The sequence below is a fragment of the Epinephelus fuscoguttatus genome, linkage group LG20 (assembly GCF_011397635.1).
Source record: "Epinephelus fuscoguttatus linkage group LG20, E.fuscoguttatus.final_Chr_v1".
Lineage (NCBI taxonomy): Eukaryota > Metazoa > Chordata > Actinopteri > Perciformes > Serranidae > Epinephelus > Epinephelus fuscoguttatus.
Genome location: NC_064771.1, coordinates 16,473,609 through 16,491,723, shown reverse-complemented (window position 1 = coordinate 16,491,723; position 18,115 = coordinate 16,473,609). Strand labels below are relative to the sequence as shown.

Below are 18,115 nucleotides of genomic sequence, written 5' to 3'. Positions count from 1 at the left end.
AGTAACTGAATTTTAATACAAGGTGTCCTACTAATGTAGTTAATCCGTTGTTTTTTCTTTAAATAAATTCTTGATTAAATGAAAAATTTACTATAGGGAAGTACGTTGTCGTCACTTCCTGTAGCTTCTCCTGATGCACTGACTTAGTTACATTTTCAATTGCTCCGTGCGAAGGTTTGTACCGTTGATATTTTACAGAAAACGGTTTGTACGCTTCTTTGCATGTAAAGTTTCTTTGCAGACGGTCTTACACGTATAGTGATAGTCGGCGAATACAAATGACGACCACAACCCATTTAATATGCAGGACAAAGAGCGCCGTTTAGCTAACTAGGTCTCGAAGAATTAACGTTAGCATTAGCATTTTTAGCGTTAGCTAGCATGCTAATGTTCGTTACTCCCAGCAGAAATGCCAAATTAAAATTAGTTTATAGCTTTTCAGGCAGCGGCTTATACAGTAACAGTTAGTATACCTGATCGGGGACACATTTTGTCATACGAACTCCAGATGAGCAGTATTCGGACCAATTTATCAGCAGTGGCCCCTGCGTTTTTAATGCAAGGCTAATCCCGTTGCTAGCTGTCATGAAATGAATGAGTTCTCCATTTGCAAACATATCTATAGTTTCCTAAAGCTGTACCACAGCAAAGATTTAATGTCATGGTTGATTTATTGCAGGGGACGGAAAGATGTCAGGTGCTGGGGGAGGAAAACGTCCCTCAGGAGGGGACAGCCCCCCTGGCCCACCTGAGAAGAAGAGCAAAAAAGAGGAGAAGACCACCACCACTCTCATCGAGCCCATACGCATAGCTGGAGTCTCCTCTACGGTCAGTCATCTGATTTTCACTCCCATAAGTCACCATTTGTAGTCTGTTTACTACAACTTCCACCAGCTCATCTTAAGTATTTTTCGCCAAAGAACACTAAGAATCTCTGACAGTCCACACGTTGGTGTTTGCATTTGTTCTGTGCAGGAGGAAATGGACATGAAGGTCCTCCAGTTCAAGAATAAGAAGTTATGTGAGCGCTTGGAGCAGAGGCAGACCATGGAGGATGAGTTACGAGAGAAAATTGAGAAGCTGGAGAAGAGACAGGCCACTGATGACACCACCCTGTTGATTGTCAACCGCTACTGGTCACAGGTACCTCTTCACATTTATGACATTGTTTTAATCTAAATATAACCTATTTTGAGCTGAATGTTGATTTCAGGAATTTCCATGTAAATACCAAATCAGTGGGTCTCAGTCCGTCAAAGCCACTTGGCGTTAAACAATAATAAATGCAACACATTAAAATATTATTCAACTGTCTGCCTTAACCTGACCATATATAGTTATATGTAGTTTGTTTGTGTGCTTGTAAACATAACCAATTAGCAGAGTTTTGCATTGTGCTCAGTCTGTGGAAGTGCCTTGGTAATGTAAGTCAAAAGATCTCACAAACTGCTGTACTCAGTTTTTGGAATAGAACTGTCTGAATACAGAAATATATCTATCCATGAGAGAGAATTAACTCTTCTTTCAATCCTTTGCAGCTGGAAGAGAATGTGCACATTCTACGCAAACGTATTGAACCCGACGCTCCGGTGACATCTTCCCAAGCCCCACCAGCGCCCCCGCTCCCTGAACCAACACCTATGGAGGAAGATGGTGTCAGCCTGGCATCACCAACCTCTGCCGTGCCTCCACCTCCACTCCCAGAGGCCCCAAACGAGGGAGAGCAGGCAGAGCAGCAGCAGCAGCAGCAGCAGCAGCAGCAGCAGCAGCAGCAGCAGCAGGAGGAGGAGCATCAGGAAGATCGTCAAGAAGAGCAGAAGCAGCCCCCTCCTCCTACTGGGTCAGAAGAGTTGTTGACACCCACAGAGCCACCAACAGACTCAGCAACAGGTAAGCAGTCTTAAGACTTTCTTGACTGAGCTGATCCCTGAAAAGTCTCCATCGCTGACTGCATTTGTGGACTGCTACAATCTGAGCAGATAATCTGTTTGTGCAACTTTTGCAAAAATGCTTCAAATCAATAATTTTCTATCTTTAAATGTCACGACAACTTGCAAAATGCTCATTTTCAGCTGTCAAGTTAGCTGTACCATCTCAAATATCTTTCCAAGATTTAAGTTTTAATGAGGGCGCGCATGATTTCCAATTTTCAAGCTGAAGGTTGAAGTATAGTTTTTTTGATCATGTAATCAGCTGCTGATTTTAACCAACTTCGTACATGACCACCTCTCACTATATTCAGATGCAACACCACCCCCTGCTCCCCTAAGTGAGAATGCCAAGGGTTTCTTAACTACGCTGGAGCACAGCAGCGAGGAGGAGCTCACCCTGCACCTGCAAGACCGCATGCAGTTCAGCAAGGAAGCCATCGCTTGCTTGGTCTGTGTGTTTGACAGGCTGCACAGCCGCATCGACAACATGTGCAAACAAGTCCAGGCTGCAGGTTAGTGTGGAGATGTGCTTGTTACTGACACATTCATAATTGATAACATATTGACACACAAACAGGAACACCTGCATCACATTTTATATCCTGTGTTAAAACTAATTCCCTGTTACTAATGGTTTCACATGTCATTACCAAGTTGTTGGTGCACATAAATGTGAGCAAGGTATTTTTACCACTTGTTAGCCCTAAGATAATTTGGCACAACTGTCTTGATCTTCATTGGCAGCATGTGAAGACGATAGCCAGTCTGACATCATCAATGCAAACCATACTCTGCTGGAGGAGAACAGTCGACTGCGAGACCTGGCCACTCTGCTGCAGGGCCGACACCACAAGATGTCCATGGAGGTATGATGTCCTTGGCACCGTATGTGTGGTGACTTTTTGTGGGTGTGAGTCAGAAATAGTTTGATTATGTGAATGAGAAAATTGTAAAAATGTCCTGGGGTTGATCATTTAAAAAAACAAGCAATGAACTAAACATTCAATGTTACTTTTTAAATGAGTATTGCATAACTTTACTTACTTATTCCCCGTAGAAAGTAATTAGTCACACTACTGGTTACATTACTTTTGCATTGCTCTGTGACAATACCTGAGATGCACTATCATGTAATTTCCAGTTAGCAATAGCCCCTTTTACACTGCCCCTTCAAGGCGAGAATTTCATGCCATTATGCTGCCTTGCCATTCTGCATAAAAAGTACAATCACAGAATAAGGGGCAAGAGTTGTCTTGCCTCTAAACTGGCATCAGAGGTAGTAACAGTGCCAAGATTATGTCTGTATAAATGAGACAGCCAGCAGGATAATGGGCGGTACAGGTGTGACATTTTGACGATGTGCTGAGCGTGCAATCCTCGGGAGTTTGAAAAACAGCAGTTAGCAGCTAACTCAAATCAGTGGCCAAAAATGTCTGCCAATTAGGAAAACAGTGAGGTCTGGGAGCTCCTTATCCTCCAAACAGAGGTCAAGATTAGCCACCATATCACAGAGATGGTACATGATTGTTACTGCCATGTTAATGCCATTGCAAAGGTTTATTAAACGCTGCCGGCACATATGTCATATGTACACTAGAGGGCGTTGCTGTTGTGTTACATGTCCCGCCTGTCATGCTGTTCAAAATTTCTTTCAGGAGAGGTATGATTCCACTGTTGTTTGGTTCTGTGTAAAAATGCAAAGGCGGCATGAAGACGGGACTTAGTAGGGGCTCTATTGTGTGTAGAAAGGGCTAATAGAACATTAAACCTTACATATGCCTACATATCAGCACATATCTCTGTCCTGTCAAGGAGGACATACCAAAGGTCTTTCTTTTTCATTCTTTAACACAGTAATACCAAAAAGCTGACAGCAAAGTTGCATAAAATCAGCCCAAATAGTGCTTAAAATGTTTTCCAAGAGCAAGGCTTTATTGCACGCAGTAGGCAATAAAAAAGGGAATTGCAAATATATAAAAGAGGCTGCCCTTCCTTATACTGCCTAGTAGCCTACAAATCTTAATTGCCTCAAAATAATACATCAGTACATAGAACAACATAGAGACTGATCTCCCTAACACCCTTAGATGATGAGAGACTTAATAGGTAAAAACATGTTTTAACAGCATGTAACCTGAATTTGACAGGCCAAACACACTCAGACAAACTCACCTGAGATGCTCGCTCGCAAGCTCAGTCAGCACAAGACCGCCCAGACTGAAGAGTGTCTCCATGGGTGCACTGGACAGCGTAGCTGTTGTCTGTGTGTTTGATGATTTTTTGCTATGCACCCATTTTGCAGATAAGTGAAGCACTTATGTAATACAGGTAATGACATAACTGTCTGATTAGTATCTGTAATGTAATTATGGAACTTACAGACAGTAACACATTACATTGGTGTGTTACAGAAGAATGTAATGTGATTACAGTAACACTGCTGATGACATGGCTGTTGTCATGTCTTTGCCCTTTTTACAGTACAATGAGTTGGTGGACAAGGTGACCAGCTCTGAGACCAAGGTGTCTGAGATGGAGACAACCGTGGAGGACCTGCAGTGGGACATTGAGAAACTCCGCAATAGGGAACAAAAGCTCAACAAACATCTGGCAGAAGCCATGGAGCAGGTGTGTTTACATGAAATTGTTTCTGTGCAACTCGTACTTCAGTATGTTGGCGTGCTTTATTTCTGTCCATGAGATGTATTCATTCAGTGAAAATCGCTCTAAGTGTTAATGTTTCACGTCTTTTGTTTTTGTTATGCCTTTTCTGTTTGCAGCTTAAGTCTGGATACAGCAGCACCGGCAGCTCAGGTGGGCTACCAGGAGGCCAGATTACACTGAACATTCAGAAGGTGAGCATTTGTAGAAAGTTTCCCTTTGTAATTATTTTTGTGTGGTGTATGTCATAACCTTTTTCATATCTCAGAAGCCAGTTTGTGCTGAAAAAACTGTTTTTATGCCATGCACAGTTCTCCTATCTGTAACACATTGCCATTGTTTAGTTTGAGAGTCTGAATGCAGAGTTGGAGCACAACCAGGAGTTGGCTAATAGTCGCATGGCAGAGCTGGAGAAACTGCAGGTTGAGCTCCAGGAGGCCGTGAGGGAGAGCGAGAAGCTCAAGGTAAAGATATAATCTCTGGCTGTTAAATTAGATGTAACACTACACCTGCTTGTCAAGAACTCATTTCTTATTCTTGGGGCTACATGACATCATAGTTTGGGCCTATGTTGTGTGGTAACCGACTTGTAATGCTCATTCTTTACTTTCGTCTCCTGATTTTATAGATGGATTTGCGGAATATTCCAGAGGAGGTTGTGAAGGAGACTCTAGAGTACAAATGTCTGCAGTCGCAGTTCTCCCTGCTGTACAATGAGTCCCTGGGGGTAAAAACCCAGCTGGATGAGGCACGAGCCCTACTGCTCACTGCCAAGAACGCCCATCTGCGACAGATTGAGCACATGGAGGTACATTTTACAAGTTGATCTCATAAAAAAAGAAGTGTTTTTCACCAGAGACAATGTAAGATCCCTGATTGCTTTCGTCACTGCATCTTCACTGTAGCCCAGTGTTGCCATTCCAAGTATTTGTCTTTTCTGTTTTTGGCCCTGACAACTAAAACCTCTCAGTGTGTTATTACCACAGCTTGGCAACGTGGTCGTCAATGTGTTATTGTTTTCAACTGTTCAGAGTGATGAGCTGTCCCTTCAAAAGAAGCTGCGGACTGAGGTCATCCAGCTGGAGGACACCCTGGCTCAGGTGCGCAAAGAGTATGAGATGCTGCGCATTGAGTTTGAGCAGAACCTGGCAGCCAACGAACAAGCAGGTACCTTTTAAAACACACACCTCGCATCTATCAAAACGTCTTTAAAAGACACCCCACCATAGTTTTGTGCATTAGTTCTACTGTTTTTTTTGTTTTTTTTTTGAAGTCTTTGTGAATCTATATCTGTATGAAGAGATGGATTATGTTTATGCACCGCAACCAGATAATTACAGTAATTTGAGTATGCGCTGACCAAGCAGAATACGTTTTTATTTTTAATTCGTTGGTATTGACATTGTGGAAACACTACTAGTATATCATCTCTGTTGTGAAATCACACCTTTGCACCGTGCGTTAGAGTTCATCATTTACAGCACCAGATGATGTTGAATGACTCAAAAGAAGAAACCACACATTGACTTTGCTCTGTGTACGTCTGCTTCTCGCACTTTGTCTTTGTGCTCTCAGGACCAATCAACAGGGAAATGCGACACTTAATCAGCAGTCTTCAGAACCACAACCTGCAGTTGAAAGGTGACGTTCAGCGCTACAAGAGGAAGTTGCGGGAAACACAGATGGAGATCAATAAGGTAGATGACGTTCACTGACAAATATTTTCTGTATTTCATTCAATGAGATCTAGAGGGCCTCTCGAAGCAAAACCGAAATACATTATGAATACATTTCCTCTAAACTATGTGGATTTATTATCAATGCTTAAAAATGTTTTGCTTTGTCGACAGTTGCGTTGTCAGAGTGGCGACACAGGGGTTCTGATTCTGGAGGAGTCGACGAGTGACAGTATCGACGTGAAAAAAGAGGAAGATGAGGACCAGGAGGAGGAGGAGGAGAGGAGGAAGGAGCTGGAGAGACAGCGGGCCCGGGAGAGAGAAAGGGAGAGGGAGGCAGAGCGAGAACGAGAGAGGGAGCGGGAGAGAGAGAGGCAGCGCAGCGACGAGCTGAAGAGGAAGGACTCAGACACACTGAAGATGCTCAGAGTAGAACTCAAGTACATCCCCCTTCTACTCTAGTTTGCTTTATATCATATTTTAATGTTTGTGTTCTTGCTCCCTTTTCCAACAAAATGTCTCTTTAAAGGGAAATTTCGGTTTATTTCAACCTGTCTCCTATCGTCCTAAATTTGTTTCAAGTGACTAGTGACATAAAAATAATAGTTCGCATGTTAGCCGTTAGCCTAGATACAGCCGGGGCGCATAGTAGCGTCAGACCTGTTAAAACGTAAGTGAACGGGCATACTTCAAGTGCAAAGTTAGTCCACTAAACAAGCTTTTTTTCCACAAAGACCGCCTCATATCGTTAGGATAAATGTCAGAGAACATATAGAAAATGACATGTAAACGTGTTGTCTTATCTTATTGGTGTGCTGCCATGTTTGTTTACCCCTCTAGCTGTGCTTTCCAAAGCGAGGCCGAAATATCGCGAGAACAAGCAGCGATCTCATAGCATGCCAGAACAAGCAGCAACAGCTAGAAGGCAGAACTGGACAGTAGCCTGAAAAGTTCATTCATTTATTTTATGAAAGATTTATAGAATAATGGCTGACATTTTGCCAGACTTCGACTTTGTGATTTTGCAGAGTTTGATGGCCGCCCTTATTTATTTGAGCCAGAATACACTGACGAAGAGCTTTGTGAAACTGAAGAACAGGAGGAGCGAGAGAGGCGCAACAGGTAGAGGACGAGAGAGGAGGAATGGCTGCTGCAAGGCTGCGTAGCTCTGGAGATTGGTGGTGTACCTGTGAATGCTGTGCCCCAGTGCCCACAGAAGAGGAATGCCTCTGTTGCAAGGAATGGGACCGGTTGCAGCCTTATTTTCAAGGTCTGGATGTGACCGAGGACAAGACACCTCCACCTGGAGTAACGTTAGTATCCAACTGGGCTTTATCTAGGGCTCGCGAGATATATTTTGGCCGCGCTTTGGAAAGCAGAGCTAGATGGTAAACAAACATGGCAGCACACCAGTAAGGTAAGACAACACGTTTACATGTCGTTTTCTATATGTTCTCTGACATTTGTCCTAACGATATGAGGCGGTCTTTGTGGAAAAAAAGCTTGTTTAGTGGACTAACGTTGCACTTGAAGTATGCCCGTTCACTTACGTTTTAACAGGTCTGACGCTACGGCTGTATCTAGGCTAACGGCTAACATGCTAAGTATTATTTTTATGTCACTAGTCACTTGAAACAAATTTAGGACAATAGGAGACAGGTTGAAATAAACCAAAATTTCCCTTTAAGCACATGTGCACACTCACAAGCTCTCAGCTAACTGCACTGATGGGATCGCTAATGTTAATGTGATCTCTGTCTCCTTTAGGAAAGCCCAGGAGTCCCAGAAAGAGATGAAGCTCTTGTTGGACATGTACAAGTCAGCTCCAAAGGAGCAGAGGGACAAAGTGCAGCTCATGGCAGCTGAGCGCAAATCTAAAGCTGAGGTTTGTATTGCTTCGTTTTGTCTTTCCAACATATTTTTGCACATTTCTTTTTTTGCGTCTCATAACCCCCATCTCACCCTACCCAGGTGGATGAGTTAAGGATGCGAGTGCGAGAGCTGGAGGAGAGGGAGAGGAAGGAAAGCAAGAAGCTGGCTGATGAAGATGCCCTCAGGAAGATCCGAGTGGCCGAAGAGACCATTGAGCATCTGCAGAAGAAACTCGCTGCAACAAAGCAGGTATGTGTGTTAAGGTTTCTCAGACATTTTACAGCGTGCAGGGTTTCCCACACAGTCATTTATTAGTGGTGGTCTGTCACGATATCAGCATTTGCTGCCAAATATTGATTTTCTATTTTTGAAGCTGGACCATTTTTTCGGAGCGCTGTTAGAATGTACATACCGTTTGGATTTGGAGCACCTACAGTGTTGTTTTTGACTTTTAGATTTGGTCTTAGTCTTGAGATGAAAATGCTTATCAGTTGTGGTCATTTTTATCCGTCGTTGATTTAGTCTGGTTTTAGTCGACAAAAATTCATGACATTTTAGTTGACATGCAGTCATTATGTTTTCTTGTTATGTTTTTTTTTTTTTTGTCTTTAAACTTATCCGTTTAGGCTGATTCATTTCTCAGAAATAAGAATCAAAGTGACAGGTTGTATAAAAATTTCATTCAATTTTTTTGTACAGCTCCAAGTAATTTCTACCTACGTACAAACTGACATTTCTCCAGCAGTTTTTGACAGGTTTAAGGGGTGATTTCCGAGCACACACTCACTGATCATCGTTTGAAAAGCTCAACATTTCTCTATTTATGGTGGCTAAAACTTTGACACCACAAATAACTAATCTGAGACAACTAGGATTTGAACCCAGGGTCACTGTTAAATCTGACTTGTCAGCAGAAAAATAATAATTTCTTGCAACATGTTTATCTGGCGGTTTAAACTCATGTGTCACAGAGTTAGTGATTAAAACTAAACTTAAACTAAACTAATCTCTGTCAGAGAAAACTGTTCAGGCTGTTAACTAACAGGACAGTTACACTCACAGATAACTGATCCTCCGACCTGCCTGTCAAACAGTATCAGCCCAAAAACCTTCTTGAGACAGTCCGGCTCTGAGTGAAGTCCTGTGGAGATCAGCTGTGAAAGCCACTGGCTAGTGACTGCTTGCTCCGCTGCTAACAGCCTCCGCTGTTGCTAACAAACTCCACAAATCCATTCAACAGCTCCGCCATCCACAGTCACACACACATGGCTGATTATTTACTGCCAAATTACAACTCACAAGTTGCATCAATGGCTGATGCTGCTCCAATGTCAGTTTTTTTGCTTGCTAGAGAAACATCCTGGCGCTGACAGTTTACTGGAGTTTAGTAGCCTGTTGCTCATGTGGCATTTGAAGGTAATTGCATGCACAACCATTCTTGGCTTTCAATGTCCAGTAGTCCTCCATCAACATTTTCATCACGTCTCATCTCAGCTCGTCAACAAAACTGAAACATAGATTTTGTCTTGGTTTTTATGACTAAGATCGATTTGTAGCTTGTCATTGTCTCGTTTTCGTCATGGAACAAAGGTCATTAACAAAACAAACATCATAGTTTTTGTCAACGGAATTAACACTGAGCACCAGACTCTCGGAGTGCAGAGTGTACAGTCAGAGCAGCAGAACGCCAGACAAAGTTTAAGTGAAACTTAACCATTCATTAATGTATTTAGAATTTGAGCGCTCCATTTTTAGAACAACTGCGTAATTATTTTAATGTTGTCCATCGTTTTTCTAGCCTGAAAGTTTGCTTTCACTTGCACCTGCGGCAGTTGCTCCTCTAATCCATCAATCCAGTCAAATTAGCTCTGATCAATCACACAATAAACTGTTCGACGTATCGATTCTCCATCCTGCGACTCAACAAACTGCTGCTGAGGAAAAAAAAACTCATGAAGAGTTTCATGTTTTGTGCTGCGTTCACAGACCTGCACAAACCTCTGAATTCAGAGATGGAACAAAGAATGATCACAAAGGCACACACAGAAGCAAAAACAGAAAGTTTGCTGATTCCCCGTCATCAGCTTCCACCACACACAGACTATAATTCAACACTGGCGTGCGAGTGTGTGGCACCTCTGGCAGAAAGCTGAGCATGTGGATCACTTGTATGTTTACTTCTACCTAGTACACTTAAGCTGGGGAAAGACTCATCAGCTTCTCCATAATATTCTTTATTTTCCAGCCATCTATAACCATCAAAACATTTTGCGTCCGCTTTCAAGGTTTTAACTGCAGTTTGCACACATATGCATACAGCGGGTCATAGTAGCAAACTGACGTGTACGAAAGCTTGATAAAAGTCAAACTCCTCTAATGTTTAAACGTATTAGGAGTTTCAGACCCGTCTGACATGAGACATGAATCATCAGCCTTATATGTCACATTTAAACCTTTGGGGCAGCACCAGATACGAATATAAACGAGACAGCTGTGTTAGGAAAAATAGTAGTGCAATGAGTCTCACATTTGCCTAAGAAAAAGGTTCTTCTAATCTTAGTTAACAAAAGAGGAATTGAAAGGTGATGCTGTGGCGTAAAATTTAAATCTCATGAGCTGGGTTACTTAATCCGAGCCTAATTTATTATTGCTTTCTTTTCTATTTTTCCAGTAAAGTGATTTGCTTTTCATTTGTCTGTTGTTTTTGTCTGCAGTTTCTGTCTGAAATATCAGTTATAAATATACAGATCTCTCAGCCCTTGAAGGCTGTAAGCATGGCAACAGTGTTTCTGAAAAGAGTAAAAAAAAAAAAAAAAAAAAGAGAAACCCTGAAGCCACTCTGGTTCGTTCTTACGCAAACATCTGCCAGACTAACCTCTTTAATACAAGAATCATCAGTAATCACATTCTGGTTTACACAGTGTCCATGTTTGTTTGATTATCTTAATTTTCCAACCACGTGGTGTTTTTTTAAAGCTGTCCTCATTTATTTAACATCTTGCTTAACATACCCCTGAAATGATTTCTTTTTTTAATTTTATTTTTTTGTTATCTATTCGTTACATTTTGTGATCTGGCACAAATGAATTCACACTGCTGTCCGAATATGCTACAAGATATGAGGAGGGGGATGCTGTGACACAACAGTGTTGACATTTTAAGAAAAAAATATATAGGCGCAATAATTTTGGGTGGGACAAATCCTTTTGGGATGAGCTACCCTGATAAATTCGAAGTATGTGAAACATTGTCAGATCTGAGCTCACTTACTTGGCTCTGCTCTCTTATAAATGTTGAGAGGCTCTCGTGGAATTTCATTAGTATGTCAGAAGACTCAGGGAATACGAGAGCAGAGTGTCATGAGATGGAAAATTAAAAACGATTAGCTGACTGGGGTCAAATGTTGGCTAAGTAATGTCATCGTAATTCTAAAACTTGACTTGCGTAGATAGGGGACACACCCACGTTAGATAATGTAGTGCTGTCACGATAACAACTGTTGACCCCAGTGCTCCATTGAATCTGTAAGTCTCAGAGGCTTATCACTGAATATGAATCTTATTTTGTTCATCCAAGGAGTCCTGAGGATTGACTTTTCAATTTTCAATTTGGGCTCCAATGTGTCAGTAAACTCTGGTGCAAAGCAAATAACAGCACCACCTTAAAAAATGCAGGTCTCCTTTCATTTAGCACTGAGACTGTAATTAAGTACAGGAAATTACACCAAAATGTAAAAAGGTTATGACTGTGTTTTAAGTTGTTAACTGTTGTTCCATAGTATTTTATGAGCACAGAGGTGGCAGATGTTGAGATCTGAAAGCCTGCCACTCCTCATGCTTGGGAGGTCTAGCAGAACATAACGAACAGACGGCAAAACACAGGTTGGGCATATACTGGTGCATTCGGCTCTTCACTTCTGCCTTCTTAATCTGGTATTAAGTTAAAGTACAGCAGCTAAATTGTCTTGGACTCAGATGCATTTGATTTGTTCCTTCCAGTTTCTGGCTGCCACATTTGACTTTGCAGGGGTGACAGATTGCCAAAACTATCCAATAAACAAGCTACTTGTGAGCTCATATGACTTTTGTTTATGGGCCCCAGTTGGCTTGTAAGTGGGCAGCACGAACCAAAATGAAGCAAACACAGCAACGTAAAACTTGTTGCTACGTCTGTAGCCCAGAAAACAAACCAGGTGTGAGTGCACCTCGAGGTGCATAGTCATAAAGAGGCCAGTGAAGGTGTAATTTAATTAATCGCATACGGTGATGTGATGACATTACACTCAAATTTAACAACTTTGCACTTCTGTGATTCTTAACACCAAAATCCACCAGATTGAACCATAGTATTGATTCATGCTGATTAATCACTTGTGTTTTTATTTTAAGAAAAAAAAAAAAATTATATCATAATTTCTTTGCGTGTAGTGATGTGTGGCTTTTTTTGCTTATGTAGAATCCATAAAGAAGGAGTTAGGAACACATGCAACACATGGATTAGTTTTAGTTATTTTCAGATGTGACTGCAGAATATCATCAGGAAAGAAGCATCGAATTATTGAGAGAGTATGACTTAGAATCAGTGCTGTGCAATTTATTGAAAAAGACTGACAATTACTTGTTACTTCTCTCAAAAGTAATTGAATTACTTCACCAGTTACAGTATCTAAAAGTAGTTAGTCACAAGGGAAAGTAAATTTTGTGTTTCTTTTAAATATCTGCTTCAGTTTTCTTATGAATGCATACATAGCTTTATTTTTTAGTGTTGCTGTTGAACAGTGTGAGACAAGACAACTGTCAAATATTAGCTATGATTGTACCCTTTATTATTATGATGAAAAGTAGTGGAACAATACAAATGATATCTTTTGATAGGCCTATTTTTGGTTGCCTCGACAGGCCTTCCAATAATGTAAATGAATATAAGAATAATGTCCATATTCCAAGGAAAGTGAGCTCAAATTGTATGAACTGTCGGCCATTGTATGCAGCAAAATTCTGACGCTGATTGAGGTATCCATGCCATTTACAACGCTGCTGTAATGCTGGGTGACCATCGGAATAATAATATTACTGTATTACCAGCTAACAGAATCATTGTTTGCAACAGTCCACCTTCCACCATCTCTAAACCCTCTCTCTGTCACTTTCTTGCACACAAACACAAGACAGAGGGGCTGAGGGCCACTCACTACGGGTGACGTTAGATTCATAACAGCTGCACTTGTGGGCTATGATCAAGCAAAAAGAACAAGTAACGAGCCCATTTAAATTTCAGTAAATGTGTTATTTGTTTCCAGAAATAATGAGTTACATGTCTAGTTACAGCCAAAAGTAGTGAACACTGCTTTGAATTAAAACCCCACACATCCTTTGAATGAATGACTGCAGGTGGTAATGAAGTTAGGCCCCATCCCATTTTACAGTCCAGAGTTAATATCACTGTCTGTCACTGTGTCTGCATTGTTTTTGATCCCCGACACCTCTGTCTCTTGAGGAGGAGGAGGCCCTGCTGAGTGAGATGGATGTAACAGGCCAGGCCTTCGAGGACATGCAGGAGCAGAACAGCCGCCTGTTGCAGCAGTTACGGGAGAAGGACGACGCTAATTTCAAGCTGATGAGTGAGCGGATCAAATCTAACCAGATCTACAAGCTGCTGAAAGAGGAGAAGGAGGAGTTGGCCGACCAAGTTCTCACATTCAAAACCCAGGTGACATGTCACCTCCTAATCGGGCAATGCAGCGGTGATGCTTTTAATTGTTGCAGGACACTGAGGTATTAACTGTTGTCGTCACTGTCCAGGTGGATGCCCAACTGCTGGTTGTGCAGAAGCTCGAGGAAAAAGAGGGCGTCCTTCAGAGCACGCTCGCCGCTCTGGAAAAAGAGCTGTCTGTCCGGACACAAGCACTAGAACTCAACAAGAGGAAGGTGAGAGGAGAGATGCCATCAATCATATTGTCAGCTCTTGCATTTAAGTTTGACTAATCACCAAATGAGTTGATTGCTGCCAGATGTCTTTTGTTCTTAAATATAAAGACTGCATTATGAGAGAATCTGGATAATAGCATGTGCCAAAAGTTAAACTTGTACACGTCATTATTTTGGTGTGCTCATGAAAAGCTCTGACAGTCCAAGATTTGTGGGATTCTTTCCACAAAACATTGCTGGCAAATTAAGCCACTGTCTGTCCCAATGCCAGCAGTTACTGCATGTAGTTAAAGGAATAGTTCGAATCTTTTGAAGTGGGGTTGTATGAAGTACCTATCCGTAGTCAGTGTATTACATAGAGTAAATGGCAGTTGGCACACCCCCAGTTTGGAGAAGCAGGCAGGAGGATTTGAATGGAAGCTAAGCAATGTACTGCTGTGGATGTAACATTAAGTGATGAAACTATTCTCTAGTGTACACTTTTTGAGGTGGGGCTTATTTTAGGTGGGATTTAGGTGGCTAAAATATGTTTTTGCTGCTGCCCTTGGCCACAGCAATACATTGCTTAGCTTCCATGGTGGTACTACTGCCTGCTTCTCCAAACTGGGGGTGTGCTGGACACTTTCTGCTGTAGGTAATACACTGACTAGGGATAAGTTCCTCATATGGCCACACTTCAAAAGATCTGAACTATCCCTTTAAGTGCCTACTTGTGAAATATATGTCTAATTTATTCTAATGTTGCCTGAGTACCTGTCAAGACAAGGATTGTGCACAGGGGCCCTGTTAATGAGGTCATCTTGTGTGTCTGTGTGAATCCTTCTTTTTTCACTTTTGATTTTCACAAGTAGCGACAACCATAACAGTAAAATTAAACAGAACAGAAAACACACAAAAGGAGCGGCTTACTTTAAGTGAAACCAGTGGTAGCCTGGAAGCTATGAAGAGGATCTAAGCACTTATGGTATGTTGTGGAAAACGCTCGTCAGACATGGAAAATATACACAGTCTGCAGTAAATAGGATGAAACACACAAAACCAGTGGTGCCGTGTTTAGGTTGGTACATGGCTGGATGTTTAAAGTTGAAGCACAAAGAACAGACTCAGACGATTTATCCACGCTTACTGTACTACCACCACATTACAGCCCTGGAATTTCATCATTAGGTTTTTTTTTTATTGAGTGTGTCCGGTTCCTTTCTTCCTGCAGGCAGTGGAGGCTGCCCAGCTGGCAGAGGACCTGAAGGTGCAGCTGGAGCACACGCAGGCCAAGCTGAAGGAGATCCAGGTCTCTGTGGCTGAGAACCGCACCGCCCGGGAGAGGGAGAGCAGCAACCTGAAACGCGCACAGGTATGTTGTGTTTCAGCGCCTGGGAATATCGCTCCAGACTCTCCCAGAGCTCTCAGATCAGATGAAGAGTCCTTGTTAAATGACCCCTCTCCTGATGCCTTTTCTAGGAGGATCTGTCGAGGCTGAGACGGAAGCTGGAGAAACAGAAGAAGGTGGAGGTGTACTCTGATGCTGATGAGATCCTGCAGGAGGAGATCAACCAGTACAAGGTCAGGAAGAGAAAACGTTGTTAAGCAGAGAAATGTATGGCTTTAATCAACCACTGTGAGTGGCGAGGGAGTTGTAAAAACACCAACAGCTTTCTGGCACCGTCTGCAGTAGACTGTTGTTTACAGAACTATAACAGTCCAGTAAAAGTAATATGCTGAAATGCTAATTACTACACCTTTGTAATTTGCTTGATTGGCTATTTTTCACTTGTGAGCATGAGCCAGAAAGTGAGCTCAAACCTCCACAGAAATATTACGGTCTGGGGATATCAAGCATACTTGTTACACCCTCAAGTGTTAGGTGTGTTACCGTACAATGAATTAAGGTAATAACAGTGCTGGCAAGTGAGTTTTTGGCCCCTGTGTAATGTATTTATCTGTCCCCAGGCCAAGCTGCGCTGCCCGTGCTGCAACACACGAGACAAGGAGACGGTGCTCACCAAGTGTTTCCACGTCTTCTGCTACGAATGTTTGAAGATGCGTTACGACACCCGACAGAGGAAATGCCCCAAGTGCAACTGTGCCTTCGGAGCCAACGACTTTCACCGCATCTACATCACCTAATTCACGGAGAGACAGAGGAGTGAGAAGAGAAAACAGTAGACAGAACCAAAGGAGAGAATCGCATAGAGAAAAGACAAAATAACTGAAGATTTATTCAAAGAGGCAGACATTTTGGGGATATCAGATGAGTGTGTTCCCCCTTTTTATTCTCTCTTTGGAAAGACTCGTTTTACTGCATCATTGCCAGTTGATGATTTATTTGGTGACCAAACACATAGTGACACATCTGACTGAGAGTGTTGTGCTGTAGTTAATAAACACAGTTGTTTGTGCACACAGTGATATTCTTACATGTTGAGCTGCTCCTGCACTGTTTTTTTTCCTGTCCTTGTTCTTGCCATGTTAAACATCCTTTCTTTTAACAAACTGGGCCCAACTTTTAAGTATGTTTCTTTGTTTTTTTTTTAATGTATTGAAAAACCTGGAACTGCAGTGGTTGGTCTTACTGAAGCATTTCTTTGAGTGGTTTCGTCCTGCTGGCTTTTTGGAAATCCCGTAAAATCAGTGAAGCTGAAATTTTACATTTTAAAAAATTAAAAAGAAGCCATGCTTTACAGACTCGAGGACTGCGTGTGTAAAACTAAATATGTTTCTAATATATAAAGTACAACAGCCAGAATTGTGTAACTTCCTTGGTTAGGCTATAGTATTAACAATGCCTGAGAGACGTCAGCTAGTTTGGCACCCAGTCAGCAGCACATACAGGAGAGTTTGGATCACCTTGGGCAAGGTCCTCTGTGTGTGTTCATCCTGTTGCCATGGTTCCTACTGGAGAGTTTGACACAACATCTGCAGCTTATAGTGCCTCATTACTGATGAAATCACTGCAGTGGAAAGTCAGCTCATATGGGTGTCCTTAGTGGGCTGTGCTGCTCCAGGTCCTCTTAGACCGCTTTCCTAAAGGTTAGCCGTGACAGTCGAGTACAAAAACATCTGTTCAACAACATGCTTCTTACCTAATTGAGCCAATGAAACCTCTTTTCCTCTGTTCGGATGATGTGAACTATTTACTGCGAGGTTGGTTAGCGTCTGTTTGACGTTAGTTCTTGTGGGAAAGGCAGTTCGCACCATGTAGCACACACATAAAAAGTTCCAGGCTGCAGAGGAAAAGAGTGAATATGTGAAAAACAGTTAATCAGGCATTTGGGAACACTTAAGGAAGAAGAATTAGCTATAATGTTGGCATAAACAAGAATAGCTTCATTGGCAGTAGTTGTTTACCCATATGAATGTGCATAACCTGTCATGAATAAATACGTAGTTTTGACGTTGTGCTGTGATGATTTTATGTCACAAAGCACAGATGTTGTTGTAGTAACTGATGGTCTGCATTAATACATGAGACAACTCTGTGACAGGGGCCAACCTGATAGCACTCCAGGCATGAGTCCACTGGCTTTGTTATTGCATATTTGTGCTGCAGCAGCAGACTACACCCAGCCCCAGACATTAATAACACCACCCTGCGTCGTCAGGGACACTCACTATTCAAATGTCAGTTTCCAAAAGTTGTTTTGTATCTGCAGAGTGTGGACAAAGATAAAGCTTATCTCCCTTTAACTATCGAGCAGACTCTCCCAGAGGCTTTAAAAAAAAGGCTGATAGTTTTAGTGAATGTCATCTGTTTTTGCCTCGGTTGCTGTTCCTCTTTTTTCTGTGCATGGGACCCAGGCTCATGCCAGAGAGTTGTGTTTTTTGGCAGAGAGGAGTCAATGACGTCGACAGGCGTGGTAATAACAATGAGAACACTATTAAGTCCAGACTACACAGGCGCTCTGGTGAAAAAATGTCGAGAAGAACCTCCAGGGTGTGGCCATAAAAATATGAATTATATGTAAGCCTACTGAAACTCTCATACCTGAGGTGGTTTAATTGAAACTTTCACTTGGTGCGAAGCAAATGAAACCACATACTATGGTAGAGG

At 42.0% G+C, this 18,115-nt stretch overlaps 1 protein-coding gene across 3 annotated transcripts; it reads left to right on the top strand.

Annotated features, from left to right (window-relative positions):
- The first annotated feature begins 114 nt into the window (after window positions 1-114).
- Window positions 115-16,723, top strand: rnf40 (ring finger protein 40). Of its 3 annotated transcripts, none has more exons than XM_049564502.1 (20): window positions 115-174; window positions 680-828; window positions 976-1,143; window positions 1,539-1,890; window positions 2,243-2,443; window positions 2,676-2,797; window positions 4,413-4,559; window positions 4,712-4,786; window positions 4,937-5,056; window positions 5,221-5,400; window positions 5,624-5,759; window positions 6,168-6,289; window positions 6,443-6,708; window positions 8,036-8,153; window positions 8,240-8,389; window positions 13,640-13,849; window positions 13,942-14,067; window positions 15,278-15,418; window positions 15,526-15,627; window positions 16,015-16,723. In XM_049564502.1, exons 2-20 carry the CDS (start codon window positions 691-693, stop codon window positions 16,189-16,191), a joined length of 3,051 nt encoding a protein of 1,016 aa, XP_049420459.1. In that variant the 5' UTR covers window positions 115-174; window positions 680-690; the 3' UTR covers window positions 16,192-16,723. The 3 variants fall into 3 exon arrangements, with proteins under 3 accessions (XP_049420459.1, XP_049420457.1, XP_049420458.1); XM_049564500.1 differs by having other exon boundaries at window positions 13,637-13,849; window positions 16,015-16,712; XM_049564501.1 differs by having other exon boundaries at window positions 139-204; window positions 13,637-13,849; window positions 16,015-16,714.
- The last annotated feature ends 1,392 nt before the right edge of the window (window positions 16,724-18,115 follow it).